Source organism: Mauremys mutica, chromosome 2, assembly GCF_020497125.1.
Source record: "Mauremys mutica isolate MM-2020 ecotype Southern chromosome 2, ASM2049712v1, whole genome shotgun sequence".
In the NCBI taxonomy this organism is placed as follows: Eukaryota; Metazoa; Chordata; order Testudines; family Geoemydidae; genus Mauremys; species Mauremys mutica.
The window spans coordinates 35662818-35684198 of record NC_059073.1 but is presented as its reverse complement, the minus strand read 5'-3'; the positions used below and the strand labels follow the sequence as shown (position 1 = coordinate 35684198).

The 21381-nt window shown below is 38.5% G+C and overlaps 1 protein-coding gene across 5 annotated transcripts in view; it reads right to left on the bottom strand.

The window, feature by feature from the left end:
* The window catches only part of ANGPT1 (angiopoietin 1), a 205666-nt gene that overhangs the window by 74461 nt on the left and 109824 nt on the right, over window positions 1–21381 (bottom strand). For all 5 annotated transcript variants that reach the window (XM_045002753.1, XM_045002755.1, XM_045002754.1 and 2 more), the window contains exon 4: window positions 13321–13553. In XM_045002753.1, coding sequence (XP_044858688.1) covers window positions 13321–13553 — 233 coding nt within the window. The remainder of the gene's footprint in view (window positions 1–13320; window positions 13554–21381) is intronic.

Here is a 21381-nt window from a genome sequence, read left to right as displayed (position 1 = left end):
CCCCTCCATATCCCCACCCTTACCCTGTCCAGCCCTGCCCTCTCCCCAGGGATTCCCTCCATCTCCCCATCTCATCCCAGCCCTGCTCCATCCCAGGACTCCCCTCCACCCCATGCAGCCCCAGATCTCAACCCTGCCTTGCAATGGTATTGGGGCTCTCCTCTATCTCCATGGCTCCAAGGTTGTGACCATTGATGAACTTCTGAACCATAGACAGATGCAATCTGTTATACCAATGGCCTACTCCTGTATATAACAACCTTCATTCGGGACCCAGCATGGTGATGAAGAACTTACCCTCAGTGGCCAGTACCATGCCACCAAAACACACTCTATCCTCAAAAAAACCCACCCTATTACTATCTGTTTTTGACAATATATTTCTTACTGCAAGATATGTGTCACCTGATCAGCAAAAGTGGAAAACCTGGGAAGCATATGGCAAAATGTATAGTACATTGAACTACAATACAAACCATGCTACAGCTATCACACACTGAACACAAGCAGAGACACAAAACCGTGAGGTCGTTCCAACTGAGCTGAACCTTCAAGATAAAAACATCTTTGGAATATGGAAACCCAGAAAAAAGCAACTCACAATCCCATACAGCAAAAAGTATCAGTTAAAGCTCCATCTGTTCTGTCTTGTTTGACATTTATATTGCAAGCTCTTTTGAACAGGGTCCTGTAATTTTGCAGAACCCAGCAGAGTCGGCGCCTGGCTCATGACTAGGGTTCCTAAGTGCTACACTAATTAATAAATAGTAAGAGTAAAAATAGCTAAACACCACAGAGGACATAGCCAGTGCTACCACTTTAAAGTTGTAAAATTATAATATACTACTTTTAAGTGAAGGAATAGTTAATCAGTTGCCTACATACTAAAATGATGGGCACTTCAGAAATGTGATAGATGGATAAGAGCAATAATAGCTAAGGCTCTGTGTTTGTCACGAATGTCACAGAAGTTATGGATTCTGTGACTTTCCATGACCGGCTGCTGCTGGGGCAGTCTCGGGTCTCCCTAACCTCCAGCAGGAACACTCCCCTCCCTCAGCTCCTAGCTCCACTTGCTGCCTCGGCTCGCAAGCACTGCCCCTGTGGCTCTCATTGGCTGTGGTTCCCAGCCAATGGGAGCAGCAGAACCAGGGCTTGGGGCAGAGTGGAGGAAGCACGTGAAGTTAGGAGCTGGAGATCACTGCTTCCCAGGAGCCAGGTTGAGAATCTGGTCCAGTCCCACCAACACCCCCTCTAGTACCTGCGGCGCTCCCCAGGCCATGAGACCCCTCCAAGCAACCATGGTGCTCTTAGCACCCCCACTCCCCCAAGTTTTAATCAGGGGTATATAGTAAAAGTCATGGACAGGTCACTGGCTGTGAATTTTTATTTACTGCCCGTGACCTGTCCATGACTTTTACTAAAAATACCTGTGACTAAAACATAGCCCTAATAATAGTGCACTAAGCACAATGAAAATCAAAAGATAAGGTTAAAATCTAGAAAATATATGTGACGGGTTTTATATTTCTGAATGGGAACCTTTCAGATTTGATCATAATTTCCATAGCTGACTTTGTTTTCAAAAACTATGTTAAGACTATTAAATTGACTATTACTATGACATGTTGAGTTTTCTCCTACTTACGTAACCCACTGGTCAATGTGTATTACAAGTCCTCCCCTGTGCTAATCCACAAAAGAGATGAGTTGTTATACCCCACAGCTACGGAACATTGGCTCTTTAGCTATAGCAGCTCATGCTTTCAGCTCTGGAGGCTCCCCATTCAATTCACTGTGTGCCAGCCAATATGGTAGCCATCACATAAGTCAGGGCTTGTCTGGGATTCAAATTGCTGTAGGACAAGCTTTTTGTTGAGCAGAGGAGTTATGTAACCCACTGGTGAGCATGTGTTACAGGGTCCCTTCTGTGCTAGTCCATTGAGTTTATGAGCTGCTATATCTGGAGCCAAAGCTCTTTAGCTGGGGACTGAATTCACTCATATCTTCTGTGGATCTGAACAGAGGAGGTCCTGTATAGCACACACTAGTGGGTTACTCTTAATTTATACAATTTATACTGGGACTTTAATTTCTGTTCTGGGATGTCAAAGGTAACAGTTAAAAAAGTCATTGTTTATGGTTTTCGTTTATTACTGATCAAATATTACTTAGTTTTTTTGTAATATATGTCTATATTTTAGGGATTTATTCTGCCATGCATCACCATAGTATCAGAGCGTCTTCCACTTGTAATCAATAGCAATAGCAAAGACCCTAGCAGGCTACATGGAATCTCTTGTGTTTGTTAGTGATTCAGGAGTAGGAGGCGGTGTCGGTGTTGTGTCATTCTTATGGTGGAAAGGCTTCATGTGGCAATGATTTTATCTGTGTGGCATTCTACTGCCATATACCCACAAACAGATCTCCCACTAATATCACTAATTTCATTCACAGGTATGAAATTAGGCTAGCAAAAGGTTAATTTAAGAGGTATATCAGGAAATGATGATGAAATTAGACTACACAATTATTTTCCAAAGGAAGCTGATGGGAGCCCCATCACTTGAGGAGTTTAAAACTGGACTAGATAAGTACTACAGCCCATGGCTGTGCCCTGTGAATAGGTCTGTGATGCAGGGCCAGAAAGGGTCACACAACTAGCAGGCTAATGGACCCAGGTTCAACCTTTTGAAACATATTAGTAGATAATGATTGTGGGTTTTGTGGGTTTACACGTATATTGCTAGACGTTGACAATGTAACCAAATAGTTCCTGTCTATCCTCCAGCTGTTTAGCGTGGGTTAGCCCTAGAGGACATATTGAGTTTCCAAATTACAGCAGTTTCTACTACTTTTTGAAACCTAAAGCTCTATTTCATTTGTGTGCGTATGTTTACCTGATTTCACCTTGTAAATAACACTCATTTCTTTTTCCTAGTTAATACACCTTTACCGTAGGATTGGCTACAAGCCCTGCCTTTAGTGAAAGATCTAGGGTACACTTGACCTGGGGTAAGTAATTGGTCCTTTGGGACTTGGAGTAACCTGAATATTATTGTGATGTTTGGCAAAAGAGACGATTTATCACAAAGGCAAGCTTGCCTAGGTGGCAAGGTAGATCAGGGTACTCAAGGGGACTATCTGTGACTCCATGTTAAGGCTTTTACAGTGCTTGAGGGGTTCACACTTGATACTTGGTTGGTCAAATCTAAATGTAGAACACACAACCAATTTGGGTTTGTGCCATGTTTCTTAACCCTGCCCTGAGGTTGGCACTCCGGGGTCATGAGCCATTCCAGACATCCTGACAAAGTCAATGGAAGTTTTGCCAGAGTAGATCTTGAGTTAAAACTGCAGGATTTGGCCTTGAAGTGAGACAGGTATTTAAAATTTGTGCGAAAGTAGAACACAGTGTGAATTTAGGGCCAAATTCTATAATACATAGTCAGATACAAGCCACTGCCGAATCATTGAGAGTTTTGAAAGAATAGGACTGCGAGATTTGGCCCTAAATTTAATCATTCAGAGCACATGAAGAGTTAAGGTATTATATGCTATAAAAAACCAATGGCCTGATTGTGATAGGTGCTGAACACATAGGCCTGATTCTCAGCTGGTGGAAATTGGCCTAGTGCCATTAAAGTCAAAGGAGCTATGCTGATTTCCTCCAGCTAAGGATTCAATCCAATACTGGTTTCAGTAGGTGTTGAGCATGTTCCTCACATCTCAGAATTAGAGACCCATATTAATTTAAGGGAAAGAAAGAAAGAAAGAAAGAAAGAAAGAAAGAAAGAAAGAAAGAAAGAAAGAAAGAAAGAAAGAAAGAAAGAAAGAAAGAAAGGTTTCACTGATTACTTTCCTGAAATGAACATTTATAAAAGAGTATTAACAGCTGAAGAGAAAATCACATTCATTACCCCACACACACACCAGTCTGAAGTGAGAAAAACAAACAAAGCCATAAAAAGAACACTCAGCTGTCCAACCATCTATCAACTACACCATATATAAAAATATGCCCCTTCTTTCTTCGCAGAAATTGACTTGGTCTTGTAAAACTATTTTAACACACTCAGCTTTCACCCTCTTTGGACAATAATTATTTGCTACCTAATAAATTGTCAACAGTTATCAAGTTTGTTTTCCAATACATTTAGCCCTGGTGACTGCTAAAAACAATAATACTTAAATTCACAGTGCATTTGAAAGCGATCACTTGGGAATATCATGAAGTGGTCCTCATTAAAGAGTTTAAATAGAATGCCTTATGGCCCATTTACAAAGATATAAAGACACTTAATTATCCAGCTGCAATATAATTCTGTAAGTTTCTGTCTTAGACAGCAAATTTGTGAATAACCAGCCATTCACTGAGAACTGAAAATTGAAGGATACTTTTACAAACTGCTACAAGAGAGATAAAGGTACAGGCTTTGTTTTATATCTTGTGTCCCTATTTCTTTAAGTTATTTAAACTTTTTCCACACAGACACCCTAATGTTCATTTAATTTTTCTGACTGAACCATGATATTTACACAAAGGAATGTTTCATTAACAAGGCAATGAGTGACATTGTCAATGTTGTTAGTTGTTTCATGTATGCTAATATTCCATGTAATGTCTTCAGCATGAGTGAATAATACTGTTTTCACAAGACAGATCTGAGAGCTATTAGATATTGGTTATGTTCTCTGAAACTGGATGGGCAATTGATTTCAGAATTAGCAGTTAACTGAAATGAGGAAAAGATAAAACTATTAAGCCATTTCTGCTCCAACACAAACAAATATTGACCACTAGCTGTCACCATATGCAAGTTAGCACAGGTACAAGAGCTGAATCTTGGCTTGTCAAGTGAGTCACTGACAGAAATACTAGACACTGTACATTTTAGCTGCTTTATTTCATTACTGTTCCTTTACTAACCTGCAGTCTGAAGAGATCACAATACCTAACTACTCTGCTTTGTTATAATTGACTATAGTTCATAATTTGGGAAAAAAGTTTGCCCATGCCTGAGAGGCTGTGAAGTTTTTATTTGTAGCTATTATTATTTATCATCATTTATATTGTTTTTTTTTAAATGTACAAAACAAGAGATACTTGTCAGAGCCCTCTAGGCAGCTCTTACAAATACTACAACAATAAATCAGAAAAGAAACAGCAGTCCTGTATCATCCGATAACCAAGAAACACACACACAGAAGTGATGATGGTGCCCATAGTGCTGTATATAGCTACACTGCACCTATGGAGTCCTGACTCAGACTATCTGATCATGGAATGCACTTCATGTGGGCTGACCCCTACATCCCCATGGAACTCATCCAAGCCAGTGGGGCTGCACACAGGCAGAGGAGTCTACCTGAATCTGAATGGCTGTCATTGTGAAATCTAGGCCTACATTTTTGCACAGCTTTCAGACTAGGAATACTGTGAGCTTTGGGAATTCTATGTGAAAAACTCATTAAAACTTATTCAGAAGGGGGATATTTTTATTTCTCTTTTTTTTTAACAGAAGGCTACTTTTATTTTTGTAAACATCAGATTCCAAACACACATTTTCTTTTGGGGGAATGCATTTTTTAAAAACATTAATGCTTCCGATGTTGCTTCTTTGGCCCCTTTAACATTCATTAATTATTTTTTTTAAAAGTACAACCAGTTATCTATAGATTATGAACCTCTAAAAGAGTGGAATCTCCGTCACTGGAGGTTTTTAAGAACAGGTTAGACAATGGCCTCTTGAGGTCCCTTCCAGTCCTACACGTCTATGACCCTATGAAAGTAGAGCAGAGGGCAGCTTTTATGCTCTTTACACACACACTCGGCATCCAAAAGTAATTTGCTTCTAACTATGGGGGTCAATGTCATGTTTAAAGATAAAGGAGTTAATGTGGCATGCAGAATGGCTTGGACACAGGAAATAAAGTCAGAAGACAAGGGTACTGTTCCTAGCTCAGGCACTGAGCCATTGTGTGACTTTGGCAAGTCACTTAATTTCTCTGTTCTTAATTTCCCCATCTGAGATGGGGGAAAGTAATTAAACTTACCACTTTTATAAAGTGTTTTGATATTTATGGATGAAGAGTGCCAAGTTTTATTAATCATTGCAAAGTGTTATTTATTATTAGTAATAACATTTAAGTCAATTTGTTTCCAGCACTGCTAATCTACCTCACAGCTAAAATCAAAGTAATCTTATAGATGTCAGTGAAGCAGGAAAGAAATTTATTTTGTTTCTTCCAAAAAAGAATGTGTCGCTGGATGCATTTTGTGCTACAGGTCCGTCTAGTTGGCAAAGTTCCAGCTGTGCCACAAAACAAAACAAACACAAAACTTTTGGCTCAGTGGTATTAAGGCTGGGCTAGGCAGTGGAGTCCACAGTTTAATGAGAGGAAACAAATAACGAGGGAAATGGTGCTAGCCAGAGAAGAAAGTAATTAAATCTATCGTCATTTAAAAAGGGTTTCAGAAGAATACAAATGTTCTTGTCTATGTCATTCAATCCTTTTCCTTTTCCATTCTGACCATATAAACCACAAGAACTCTCAGTTAATTCTATTCCAGAGACACTGGCATCAATTTACTATAACAAATTTGCCTTTATAAACATAGCTTTGATATTAGGATTGAAAATAACCTCTTGGGTCACCTGAGTCCAACTAACTCTTCTGACTGTGATCTTTCTATACCACTGGCTCATGTTATCTGTGTTCTTTTTGAAGTCCTATAGAAAACGGGGCCAACATCTCTGTTGGTATAACTCTACTGATGTCAATGGAGTTATGCCAGCCAAAACCTTGGCCCTGTGTCTGTGGTAACCTTTAGGTCACTTCCTTGAAGTTTCAGTTCATTTCCCACCATCTTAAACTTACACTAAAGTTACATCACAGCTACTGAAGGCAGAGAAAAAAGAATAACTATTTGCAGTTTATGGTTTTGAATAAATATATAATTTGTCTTTTTTTAACATGTATCCTGTTAAAACAAAGATTTGCCCCTTCTTCATTTTCTTGCATAATTTGGTAAGATATGAAAACTACTCATATCCCAGGAGACTTGTGATTCTCAGAAACCTAAATATCTCACTCACTCACTGAATGATTTACTTCATGAACTCAATAGGCACTTCTAGGGAGGTAAATTCCTAGCATATGTGTGTATTGTTTTGAGACTTAAGTCGAACTTCTTGTCAGCATTCAAGAGGAAGCTAATGCCTCATTTCTCTCGTTAGGAGGCCACAAAACCAGACATTAATGAACAAACTTTCTTTCCTATTGCATTAGTCCTCTGAAACATACAGCATTAGACCAAACATTTTAACAAACTATGTTACTATGTAGTCGGACACACAAAAGAAAAAACAACAACAGGAAAAAATGAATAACCACATCGATAAAGAACCCTGCCAGTCCTTTGTGTATTTTTAAACTCCCTTTTAAGTGGGGGAGGGGAAATGGGTAGGCCACCTATCATATTATTTAAATTTGTTCATAATATGCAAAATACATGTAATATTATAGGCACAATATAATAATAGGCTATTATTTGCTAGGCAAGGATTTTCTGTTGCTTTCTGTTGGGACAAATTCTACGATCTACTAGTCAGTCAAAACTCTGTTTGAAGTGAAAGGGGACTTTTGCCTGGGTGAGAACTGCAGTATTTAACCCTTATACATAATTTTCCTGTTGGAGCCACATGACCTCTCAATTACTTCCTTGGTTTGGCATTGTATCTATTTGAGATAAGGAAATTATCTGTTGCATATTGTTACCATGGGGGGAAATTCCTCCTAGAACCCTACACATCTCTGTGTTGAGAGAGACCATGCATCTAGGAATGGGGTTGCTGAATGAATCAAACTATCTATTTAGGACCACATATGCACAAACATGGTCCAGTGCTAGCCAGACTTGTCCCCATTGGTAGACAGCAGCAGGAATGGGTGTCTGAACACTCTCATTTTTATAACAATCCACTTCCCATTTCCTCTCTGTTTTAGAGCCATTCCAAAATATTTGCAACACTAGTGGGTGTGGGTGTGGGGATTTTCACTCACCTTTCAACCTCCCTAAAACTTTAGGAGCTGATATTCCTCTCCCACAGAAAAGCCCACTGTAGAGGAAGAGTACTCTTAAAACTTGATCAGTGTGAAACAGGGCTACCACCACAATCCCCTCTCTGGGGAACTGAGGACATTCTGGGTGGGGTGGGAGAGAAAAGATTCCAAAGCAGCCAAGCCTACCTCTTTCTTCCTCGTCCTCTGAGGACCAAATGAGTTGTCTGTCCCCTGCCAATCCAGTCAAATGTCCCCCACACTGAGACAGGGAGGGAGCATTTGTTGGAACACCTATGAGGAAAACTAGCCCATCCATGCTTTACTAGACCTCTTCCTCCCACTCAGCAGCCTTGCAGTCACTAGCTTCCCCTCTCCATATGGGCAATACCTCCTTCGAAGCTGATCTCACTGGCATAAATTCATGTATGAATTTAATCAGAAATCCACCAGATCCTCAAACCACATCATATACAACCACTGCTCCAACTCCTTCCCGTCTCTGCATGTGGAAGGGGCTTTTGCAGTCTTGGGGATGCATCTTTGTCACCAGTAGATTTTGGGGCCTTTGGCCCTGCTTTCCTGTTCCTTTGCTCCTCCCTGCATTATGGATGGGAGGGAAACCTCTGGCCCTTATCTATGGCTGGATTTGGAAATTATTTAATCCTTAACAAGTTCCCTTAAAATCCTAAGGGGGGAGGGATAGCTCAGTGGTTTGAGCATTGGCCTGCTAAACCCAGGGTTGTGAGTTCAATCCTTGAGGAGACCACTTAGGGATCTGGGGCAAAAGTTGGTCCTGCCTAATGAAGGCAGGGGGCTGGACTCAATGACTTTTCAAGGTCCCTTCCAGTTCTAGGAGATTGGTATATCTCCAATTATTACCTATAATGCACACCAGTCTTTTAACAGGAAGGCTAGTTTTTTAAAGACTTGTTATTTTAGAAATGAGTTGGTGCCAAGATTCCCACTGCTACATTTTAAAAAAAAAGGTTTAAACAAACTATATGACAACTCTATTAGCAATAAATACGAGATGTTTGGGACCCTGTGATATCATGTATATTTCTCCTATCCACAGGTTTTCTGATCTAGTGGAGAATATATTTTTACAGATCAGCATAAACTAAAGCCATAGAATTGATCACACTGGCAACATTGATTGGGTGGTTTTGGAATCCAAACTCAGAATTGTTTGGAAATTTTACAGGTGGCCCTTTCTCAAATGTAGTCTGTAGCAAAACCAGAGATGTAAACACCCCGGATAGTTGGGGAGTTTGAAATTCAGATCTAGATCCAAATTTTGCAACTTAGGTTCACCTCTACTTTTTGAAGTGATTAGTAGTGTGACTTTTTTTCCCCTTTTCTTATTTGCCTTTATACACTGAGAACTTTCAGAAATTCTGCCCTGCCCCTTGGCCTAGCAATAATGGAAATACTGCTGTAGACCAACCGTAAGAATTGTTATCACCGTGTCATCTAACCTTGCTCATGTCATCTGACCTTGACAAAGGCCAAACAGGCAGGCAGTATCAGAGCTTATTCTCTTAGGGCCATACTTTCAAAGGTATTTTGGCATCTAGAGAAGCAGAAAGGTACCTAGTGGGATTTTCAAAAGCTTCTGAAGAGGTTAGGCACTTTTGAAAATCTCATTAGGCACCTATTTGCATCTTTGGGCACCAATATGTCTTCGAAAATCTGGCCCTCAGGGCCTTGTTTAATCAACTAGGCGTGCTGCCTCTGAATCTATTAAACTACCCACCCTGGTGTGCAGAGTGGACAGCACTAGCCTTCCAGTTGGAATAGATTCTCATTTATTCACATTTACAATGCTATTGTTGGAAGGAAAAAGACTAGAAACTATTCTTTTTAAATGAAAGCTGAGATTGTCTTTTGCATTATTAGGTCTGTCAAATTAAAGGGTTTCTGTGACTGAGACTTTTTGGGGCTACGAAGACTGGCTCTTTTCAGAGGAAAGTGAGATCTGCCTGTAATCGTTTATGGAATAACATGTCCATTGGGTAATTTTCAACCCAGTCCCAAGGATGGATAGTTAGTTAAATCTTGTCCTGAAGTTTGAGGGTTTATATCCCTTGTCAATTCTCACCCTACCTAATTTTAGTGTAGATATTCTTGTTATTCACATAACTGTCTAATCATTTTTAAATCCTACTGAACTCTTTGTTTCAATAATATCAATGAGTTCCAAAAGTTAGTTATGTATTTTCTTTTATCAGTGAAAAAGTATTGCCTTTTAATTTTATTAGATACTCCCATGTTTGTGTTTTATAATAAGAGGTAAGAAAGTCCAATTGCTCTTCTTTCTACCATTCATCATTTTATATACCTATATCATGTCAACTTATTCCTCTCACTTTTGACAAAATAGTCCTATATTTATATTCTCTCCTCAGATGGAAGTCTTTCCATGTCTCTAAGAATTTTCATTGCCCTACTTTGGACCATTTCCATTTCTTCAATATCCTTTATGAGATCAGATAACCAGAACGGAGCACAGTATAGAAGATGCGGGCATACCATTAATTTATAAATAATATTTTAATTTTTATTATCTGTTACTCAATTAAATCCTACCCTCATTTTACGTTTTGAATGCCAGTACACAGATAGCAGATATTTGTGTTTAACTAACTAAAGTTTACATATTTTCCCTGAGTGGTTATGGCTATATTACAGTAGTTCCAATTGTTCTTCCCAGCATGCATACCTTGTACTCGAAACAGTCTCCAGTATGTATAATGATTATTTTCACAAATTGATGCTGGTAATAATTTTTTTAAAAATCAGTCTATGTGTTAGTGTCCAAGATTTCGTTATAATGGTCTGGTGTTTTATGCTAACGTTATTTTAACAAAAACTTTTCTGTGGTTTTTTTAGTTCTGAGAAACAATTTATTTCCTAAAACTTGTAAGTCAGATAGATTTAAATGTATAGCAAAGTGAGGTATTCCTATGAAAGTGCTCTATCTCTATGTAAACTGATCTAGGTATTTACAATATGCCAATCAACATAGTATCCAAGCATGAATCTGAGTCAGTTACTAAATGCAAAGAGATATGGGGAATGGGATGGAGGTGTCTAAACTTAGGCTACTAAGTCTACATTTAGGCATGCAAATAGTTTGAGTTTCAACAGCAGTGAGCATGTAGTAGCTTTCATGAATTCAGTGGGAGTTGTTTGGTACTGAGCACTTTTGAAAATTCACTTATTCGGGTACCTAAATTTGGCCTAAATTCCGATTTTTTGAAAAATCCTGGTTCAAAGTATTTATAAGAACCAACTGATGTCTGAAATCTCCATATTAAAGGGGGAAATATTTTGTTTGAATCTAATTCAAGATAGCTAGAAAATCTGTTTTCAGTCTTTACAACAGCTTGCTGTTCATCTCTATATGAAAATAATATCTCTCTCACATTGATATTAATTTCAAAATGCTCCTGAGCGCTGTTAAAACAGCCTGAGCAAAACTCTGCCAGATTTCCTTGCCAGAAGACCATAAAATATATTAGAGGATTTGAATTGCTTCACAATGCTGGACTATTGGTCTGAGAGCATACTGTTTAAAAAAGATTTTATTTAATTTAAGGTGCTGAAGAACTGTTTAGCATGGAATAAGTCAAAGCAACAGAGAAAGGAAAGATTTAGAATGGACATGAGAAAAAAGCATGCCATCAATAAGGTCAGAATGTGAAAAAATCTTCCAAGGGAAGAAGGTGGAATCCTATCCACTGGAACTATTTAGATACAAGCTGCACAAGGGGAATGGGAATGTTCTCTAGGGAAAAAACGAGATTGGGTCATCTATTAGATCTTTTTGACACTTAGTTCTATCAGACTATAATGATGCAGGTTCCTGTTTTTTTGTTTTTTACCTGCACATCTCTACGCATCTACTTGCACTGGTAAAGTAATCAGTTATATAATCACAATTCACATATGCTCTGGGCTTTCTCTCTAGAATGTCATCCCTCAACCTCACCTTGCCTGTCCAGCTATTGGCCCATCTTATTTCTCCCCTTCACCTCTAAACTCTCTGAATCTGCAATTTGCTGCCTTTGCCTTGTGTACCTCTCCTTTAACTTGCTCCTGGATTTTCTTGACAAGGTTTTTGATGACCTCTTCCTAGTCAAATCACATATCCTTTATTTCAACCTCTGCTTTGACTTCCCTGACATCCACAATATCTCCTTAACAGTCCATATAGAACACATCTACAAAGATAATCTCCCTTACTCATTGTTCTGATCATGTCACCTTCCTCTCGAATTCTCTCTGGAATTTCTCTTTGAATCCATCTCCACCTCCTCAGCAACTCTTATCCTTGTGCTTCAAGACTCTGCTTAGCCTATTTTCTTCTGAGCCCTTTTCATACTCTCCCGCCACCTCCTCGCCTCATGATGTCACCCTTTGACAAACTGTTTGTCCATTTCTCCAACAATAACTCTATGCTTTCTTCCATGCTACTCTTGATGCATGGAATGCCTCTCCTGAGCTGGTCTGCAAGGCCACTACCCTCCGAGAATTAAAATCACTCCTGAAGAAGAATTTTTTCTTGATACTACAGGAATGTGTTGACTAATAATTGCAAGCGTGAGACGCAACTAGAGATTGCTCCTCAAGATCTAGACATCTAATAATAATACATTTTAAAAAGCTTTATTAAGATGTAACCAATTATAACCCTGATGACTGGCTATATAGTCCACCCATTGCCTCTGCCATTTTTCTCTGCCTGGATTTAGATTATAATGTCTTCAAGACAGCACCCATTCCATCTTCCATGTTTGTTCAGTACCTACCACACTGTGGGTGCAACTGGAAACAAACAAGTAATAAAAAAAATAGAAAAACAAAGAGAAATGTAATATTCAGAAAATATCTGAAAAACAACAAGTCATAAAGAGTTAGATCCTCCATGGCTGTAATTTGGTATCACTAAGTCAGTGGAGCCAATTTACATCAACTGAAGATTTGGCACAAGTGTTCTATGTTATTAAACCAAAAAATCAAACAGTCTTGTTAGCATCAGGTTCAATCTCAGCAATATCTCAAGAACTATTCATGTTCAAATGTTCTCCTAAGCTACTTTGCCCTGGATTAGTTCAGAATGTCAGATTCTCTTTTCTTTTTGGACCTATAAAAGTAAATTTGACCCTCTCCATGCCCCCCCCCACTCCCCGCCCAATATGTCACTCTAAGAAGAAATTTCTGAGACTTTTAAAGATGTTACTCTCTTACCTCCTTCTTTGGAACAAAGATTGACCAAACTGTGAACTGTGTCCATCAATTCCAGCTGTTGTTTCTGCAGGACACTGTTGTTGTTCGTTGCCTTGTTTAACTGCTTCTCTAGCTCCTGGATTATGTAGCTTTGGCGTGAGACTAAGCCTTGAAGGTTCTCTTTTTCCTCTTTCAAAGTATCCAACTCTTCTTTATGCCTTTCTTCCATTTCTAATATTTTATGCTCAAGTAAACTTAAAAAAAAACAAACAGCAGACATTAATTCGTTTTAATATACATTGATACAGAAACTGGTGTCTATTTTATCATTTGGTTATATGCAGAGTTCAGCACATGGATTACTCATGCTTACAAAAGGCAATAAACTCACAGCCATAACTCACTTTTAAAGGTTAGCCAAGGGGTTGGTATATTCTATCTAGCACCTAAACAAAATTGACATCTAGGATCTCGCTTTCTAAACAGTATGTTAAACGTGATTGCATTCCTAATTTCTACACCCACCTTAGGGAACTGCATGCACAAGTGGTCGGTTATGTACCTAGCTGGCAATTTGTGCATGTAGTTATCCACTTTGGGCATATAGTTAAGTATCCAAATTAGGCATGCAGTTCCAACTATATTTTTTGCATGTGCAAAGAAGTTGGAGAGTCAGGAGAGGGAGGAAAGATGAACAGGGCATGGAAGTTGTTGGTGCAGTGGATGGGGCAATGTGATAAGAGATGGGATCAGGGAGGTAGGCTGGAGCAGAATTGTGTAGAGCTGTGAGCACAAGAAGATAAAAACTTGGGAACAATGGGGAACCAGCCAAGGGATATGTTGCCAATACTAAAAAAAATCTAAACAAAAGTCTATCCGATTCAGGAAAGCATCTTTGAAAGAATAAAAGAGAAACATAGAATAATCTCCAGACTACTTGCATCTATTTTTATCATATGGTTTCATATGGAATCCTCCCATAAGCTTTGGCTTATTAGCAATATGTTACATTTGCAGAGCAGGAGGCTCCTAAATTTCAAGCTAAGGCCTTGATCCTACAAAGACTTATGCACGCCTTGTTAGGACCAGTGCCTAAAACTGTAACTTTGTTCCTTCGTGTCACTGTCTTATGTTTTCCTCTCACTCATGACTCCTGTGAACTCTTCTAATTGCTTCACATGAGACTTCATATGCTAAATATTGGGAGAAACAAAGAAATGTAGCCTGCAGTCGGTCTGATATGAAAGACACTCTGTCTCTCAGATTCTATTATTTATTATACCAAATAATTAAATGGAAAATTAAAGTTACAGCTGACAAATTTACACACCTTTGTAGTGAAGAAAATGATGCTGGAAATGTACTGAAAAAGAGATAGTTTAACTGAAGTTTGTCTAGGCATGCTAACAAAATATAGACATCTTATATAACCTTGGAATAATCAATCTAGTGCAAATAACTTCCAGATCATTAGAATGTAATGCATTACGGGACAACTTTGGTTAAAAATAACCCAATAATCAATTCAGCAGCTCGTATAAACTTATGTATAATTTTAATAAAATGTTGTTTGATGTGATAATCGTGATTCTCAACTTGTAGGGTCCTGGGAGATTTTAAGTAGCTAGTGAAGATGGGAAAGGAAAATTTGCACAGGTGAGCGGTACTCACTTCCATATTGTGAATGAGATTCTTTTCCAAAAAGTTAAATCAGGAAGCTGGATACTTAATGTGGGATCCCTATTTTGTCAAAATCCCTCATAAGTAACTTTCCTTGCACATCAAAAAAATGAAGACGATGATTCATATGGTATCTCAGAGGACTTCTGAATACTCATCATTTATATCTCCTCAACTGTAGAAAAATAACTGACTTGCTTTCATCAAATTTTATGGCTAATTTTAGAATAAATGTATGCAAACACTTTCCCCCTCGTTGTACTCCTTCCTCTCCTGCCCTTTCCCCATGTTTGTTTTATAAAGATCAAAAGGAGTTGTGCAACGGGACAGCTAGGATATATGTAACCACCATCCTATAGTCTTGTTAGTGCCAATACTTTGGCATTATTGTAGGAGCTCAGCAAATCAAGGTTTTTATTAATATTAGATAAAGAAATGAAAACCTCTCATCTGCTGAACTTTTGATCAGTGATTCTACTGCATATGCCAAAGGAGGTGTTTCTCATATCATGAACCCACCATTGTTCTCAAACTTGCCAATAGGCCACTTCCTATCCAAGTTAGTCCTATATTTTATTTATTTTCTCTTTCCCCGCAGCTTGGTTTTTACTGCTGGGTAATAGATCAGTGGCAAAATGCCTATTTTATTTCAGGTCATTTAAACTAACGGAGAAATGTAATAAAATCCTTCTGGAGTTGTTTCTATTAAATATCATGGAGTCTTAATGTGAGCTGTTACAAATGATAACAGTGTAAAGATTAAACTCAGACCTGGATTTGCTGTACACACTAGAGTAATATAAAGCTTAAAAACAAAACAAAACAACCCCCTAAGTAAAACCAATAGCAAATCTCTTTTTCCCAAACGTTATGAATTTTGAACTTAACAGGACACTCAAGGAAATATATTGTGCGAGCTTGTCCCATCCTTTTCTGTGAAAGCCAGGCAGAGCGACATAAGCAGAGTACCACTTTCTTGGCATCATCCGTGGCCCCAGCTGGAAGGGAGAAGATGACTGAGACTCAAGGCTATTTAATCTCATTGACAAATATATAAAAAGATACAATATATTGGACGTTGATGCTAGAAATATTCAAAATGAAAACAATGTGCACATTTTTAACCATGAAGGTAATAAACTATTTTAATACATTGCCAAAGGATGTGGTTAATTCTCCATCACTAGAAGTTAATCAACACTGAATATAGGCCTAAAAGATGGGTGCCCTAGCTCAGCTACAACTTAATCAGGAATCACTTGGTGATATTATATGTCTCATGTTATGTACTAAGTCTGACTAGATGATCTTAAAGGTCTCTTCTAGCCAGAGCTCGTCAAAAATTTTAAGACTGAAGAGTTTTGTCAGAAAATGATGATGTAAAAAAACTTAACATTTGGCAGGACCTGTAAATTCCATCAAAATCTTCATGGACAATTATCAAAATGGTTCATTTCAATAAGGCTGAAATGTTCCATTTTGACTTCTCATTTCAGCTTTTAGGGTATATTATGTTATAATTTGTAATAACGTAGCTAGTTTGAAAAGGAGAATCGTGCACCCTGTCTGGAACGCACGTCTGTTAGGGCCATGCTGTGCTGGACAGGGGAGTAGCTGGTAGCATTCTCGAGGTTGCTAGGTTGGAATTTTTCTGGGCTGCTGAAGGGTAAGGGAAGACTAGATGCTCTCTAAATCCCCTTCAGGCCACCCAAACAGTATAGGACAGAATGTAGTTCTTACCATACAACATTTTACATCTGTGTCCATGTCTTAATGTTTTCATAGAAAAGAAGGGTTGACTACCACAACATGGATTGCTGCATTGTTTGTTTCTTATCATATGTTTCTTAACATAACAGTAAATGAATCTATGGTGATGACAGTTCACTGTGTCTTATTTATAGTAACATTGCCCATGTCAGGCAAGGAAGAATAAGATGACAACGCATAGCGCTTCCCTGTTTGGAGTCTATGGAGAGAGGCAGCTTGCAGATGTTTTATTGCTTTAGCAATAACACATCTTTATATTTATGAGTATAGTGTCAACAACATGTGCTGCAAAGATGGGATGACATAGTGGCTGATTACTTTATGCTTTGCTATGTAGATTAAAATAGTATTATATACTGCAAAACTAAGTAATGTGTATGTAGTGACCTGTATCTCTGCAACGCTTTTCCCCCTAGATATAAAGACCTCAAAGATATGAAGGACAAGAATATGCTCTAATGACAGGTGAACTCCCGGTGACAAATTCACCAATGACGTAAACCCACTGAATTCGGTTCAGTTTTGTTAAGAACCAGTGAGATCTATCTCTCAAAACTTGAAATGAGCAAAACTCAAAACTTTATTTAGATTGGAGGCTTCTGAACTGACTAGTCTGAAAAGACAGAATTACCTAAATAGCATGAGAAAGGTTGCTGTCATGACCTTTCACTCCAGTGGGGCCAGAGTTTCACTCATGATGTTTACAGCAAGGAAGTTCTAGAAATCGCTCACAAAAATCCTGTTTGAGGGTTTTTCAGTCTGGTGTTGAGCCCAAACAATTTCAAAGAAATTCAGATAATTTTAAAGGTTTATTAGAACCAACCTCACTCCACAAACTTTCAAAAGTTCATTCACCATTAATAGGTTACTCTTATGGAAGGTCTGTGAACAAAGAGTTTACCAAGTTTTCAATCATCACTGTATTTTAAAGAGGCACTAACAAGAATGTTGTGGTTAAAATGAAACCAATATCAATTATTTATTATTGGTTAAGTAAAGGCCTTGTGCTCTGCAAGACAAAAAGGGAAAAATAGTCTTCGTACTAATGGACTTTACCATCCAAATGATTTATAATTGTCTATTGCAGTAATTATGCAGTACTACTCCTCGATAATGCTTTCAGTCAAAATGCCAGCGTTGTGACTTGAATGACTCTGTGCTCTTTTTTTGTGAGTAGACAGAGAATATGACTTTCCTGTACATTTTTAAACCCTGTCTAGTCATTAGAATGGAATAGTCTATGGAAGTACAGCTAGTTCACAACACTGATAAAAATAAATCACTGTTGACTGTAAGGTTACCCTGTGAGCAAGTTGATTTTTTTACATATTGCAGTCTTCAGCTTGGAGCTCATATAGTCTTTCTGGTATCAAAATAATAGAGTAAAGAAAAGGATGTTATTGTTATGGTAGCTTACATATTGGGCCTGACCATGTTGACAGGGACTCTTTAGAGTTGTTAGTTACAATACAGAAGAAAGCCAACTTCAATTTGCCTTACATTTTAAGCATACTTCTGTATATTGTCTAGTCTACTGGTATTAGTGTAGCCAGTAATCTATTTTCTACCATACAAATGATGTGTTAAATTTGTCAGGATGTAAGCCAGCAGGATAGCTCAGCATGACTGCACCGTGTATAACATTATTCATAAACCTTCCTGATAATGCTAAAGAGGTTAGCAGGCCAGTACAGAAGCCAACGTACAGACTTCCAGTGAAGGCTAATGTCATTTTGAAAGGTGATGAAGTAGAACATGGAGACAGCACTCTTGAAACTCTCCTGGAAAGAAGGAAAGCTTGATTTAGGCAAACTGCATAGTTTTTTCACTAATCCAGTCCAGACCATAGCAGCTTAAAGGGGATTTTTACTTATATTTTGAGATGCCTCCGTTTAGATGTGTTTGGGAACAGGATATGGATCAAGTCAGGGAGATGGGAATCCTCTTGCATCAAAAGTTATCTTAACCACTTACATTAAAAATAATCTTTAAAAAGTCTGGACATTTTAACCATAGACAGTGTGATTTACTTTGCCTTTGATCTATTCAACAGGTAAAGACAAGGATTATCATTGTACTAAGAAAAGTCTGGCCAAATATATAATCACAGAGAGACAGATAGAGAGAAATTGGTTTTAAATCCTAATTCTCCAGCTGTATTCCTCCAGCTGTGAGAGGTTAGGAAGAAATTTCCCCCGTGAGACAGGTTATTCTATAGTTGTCCACTACAAGCTTTCTTGAAACTTCCTGTCTAGTATCAAGCACTGGACATTGCCAGTGAAGTAGATGGAGCACTGTCCTGGTCTGGTATTACCTATATTCCCATATTTCTTTAAATCCAGTAAAATGCTGGGGCCTGATTCTCCACTTAATTTCATCTGCTGAAGTCAGTGGAATTACAGTAAGGTATAGGAAGTAAAGCTAGTATAATGGAGTAGAAGAATCAAGCTCTTTACTGAAACCAAAATATGTGTCTAAAACTCCACCCAGTGATACCGTGTTTCTCATTACTTCTGGCACATAAGAGTGGAAGTAGTGTGCAAGAAAAGAATTCCTGGAGAAATTATCATAATCTTCCTTGTATATGGTATGACTGTTCTTGTGCTGAATCTGCTAACAGTTGCTCTGTCTGCTGAAACACACTTCACTTGTCTTACCTATTCCTGTGTAATGCCTAGATTGGCGAGACTGCCATGTTTAAACTCATTTCTCTGATTCTCCTTTTTCATTTATCTGATTCTCCCCTTATGGTAGCATACTAAATGAGATAGCAGGCAATCAGTTATGGGCATCAGTGACCCTGCATCCCCCTCAAAAACGTTTAAAGTGAAGGCACTGAAAGCAAGGAACATTCTCAAAATGTAAAACATTATTTAAAAATGCCTTGTGGAAGAATAAGTTGCACTGATGTAAACAATCATTTATATTTACAGTTACTGAGAAACCACAATGTTACGGGCTTGTCTATACAATGAGTCAGTGCGTGGAAGCCAGTGTGCTGTAGATTCACACCCTGACTTGCTGTGTACTAACTCGCCATGTAGACAAGCCTTCAGTTATTGCATTTCACAAAATCATCCAATATGTACTATAAGATTGAGGGACAAATTGCAGCAGGTGCTGCATATGTACATAGTAAGAGACTTGCCCTGTTCAAAAGAGCTTAGAATCTAAACAGACAAGATAGCTAAAGGAAGGAGAGGTTACTTTCAGTGACTGGAGTTCTTGGAGATATTTATCCCTATAGGTACTCCACTTCTAGGTTTGCCAATTTTGGTTGGATGTGTTCCTGGAGTTTTCATCACACGACATAATCTCTAATTAAAGATTAATCTTTCATTCCTGGAGACTCCAGGGCAATCCTGGAGGGTGGCAACCCTATCCACTTCAGGCATGCATTCACTCCATGCACCTTTGATCAGAAATTTTTGGTTTCAGTGCCCATTTGGTTTGCTAATATGCTCTTAACACTCTTGTACCATACCAAGGGTATATAGAGCAGCACGGATGAACTTTCCCCATTTCCTTATCTACTGCAAAGTCCCATGACCCACTACTCCGAGGCAGAGGGGAAGGAGGGCTAGTAGTGGATCACACATAGGGACAAACATCTTGAAAAAATCCAGTTACTGTACAAGGTAAGTAAACTCTCTGTGACATTACCCAGGGTATAATCTGGACTGTAGAACAGCTGTGTCCCCTCAGTTCTCCAACCTGGAGTGCCTTTTACACTGCTTCGCTGTGAGAGCAACCACTCCTGATCTGCTCCATACACAACCTCTAGCATGTAAATTACTCCCAGCTGAATTATATGAATGCTCCAGTCAGACACTCCTGAATTATATTGCAGAGTGACACCAGAAAACTCCAAGTCACAGACTTGTCACCAGAAATGTAAATCTTCCACTGCACAGCTCTTTTCTTTTGGACAATACAAGCTCATAGAAAGTCTGTCATTTCATTAATAAGAGATGATATGCACAGATCCTGATATCTCAAATGGGGGTTCCCAAACACTTGAATTCAAACACACTGGTTTAGATAAAATATTTAACAAGTTTATTAACTACAAAAAGATAGATTTTAAGTGATTACAGTTAATGAGGCACAAAAGCCAGAATTGGTGACAAAGAAAATAAAAGGTAAAACACAGCTAACATCCAACAACAAGCTAAGTGAATTCAAAGTAAAATGTCTCTCTCACCACTTGGTTCTGCAGTCTCGCTGGTTGGAATCCTTTCAGACAAGACTGTCTCTTTGCCTTTAATGTGCTGTGGCTGTTGTGAGCATAGAGAAAGGTAGAAGTGTTTTGGGGCCTCTCTTCCCATTTCTTATTATTCTCTTTTCCCTTTGAAGATCATTTTCAGCTGGGATTCAGGAGATAGGGGAGATGGGAAACTGCATCTATTTTCTTTGCCAATATGTAAATTTCTTGGTCACATCCTTCTTCCTGCCAGAGAATGGCCACTTAACCAAGGGATAGTCCATTTGATTTTGTTGACATCTGGCTGAGGTGTTGGCTAGCCTTTTGTCTCTAGCTGTTTCTCCAGACTTGGAACATGTCTTACACAGCAGAATTTTACAACTTTATATGCAATGTTATCACACATCTTTTACCAGGACAATAATGTT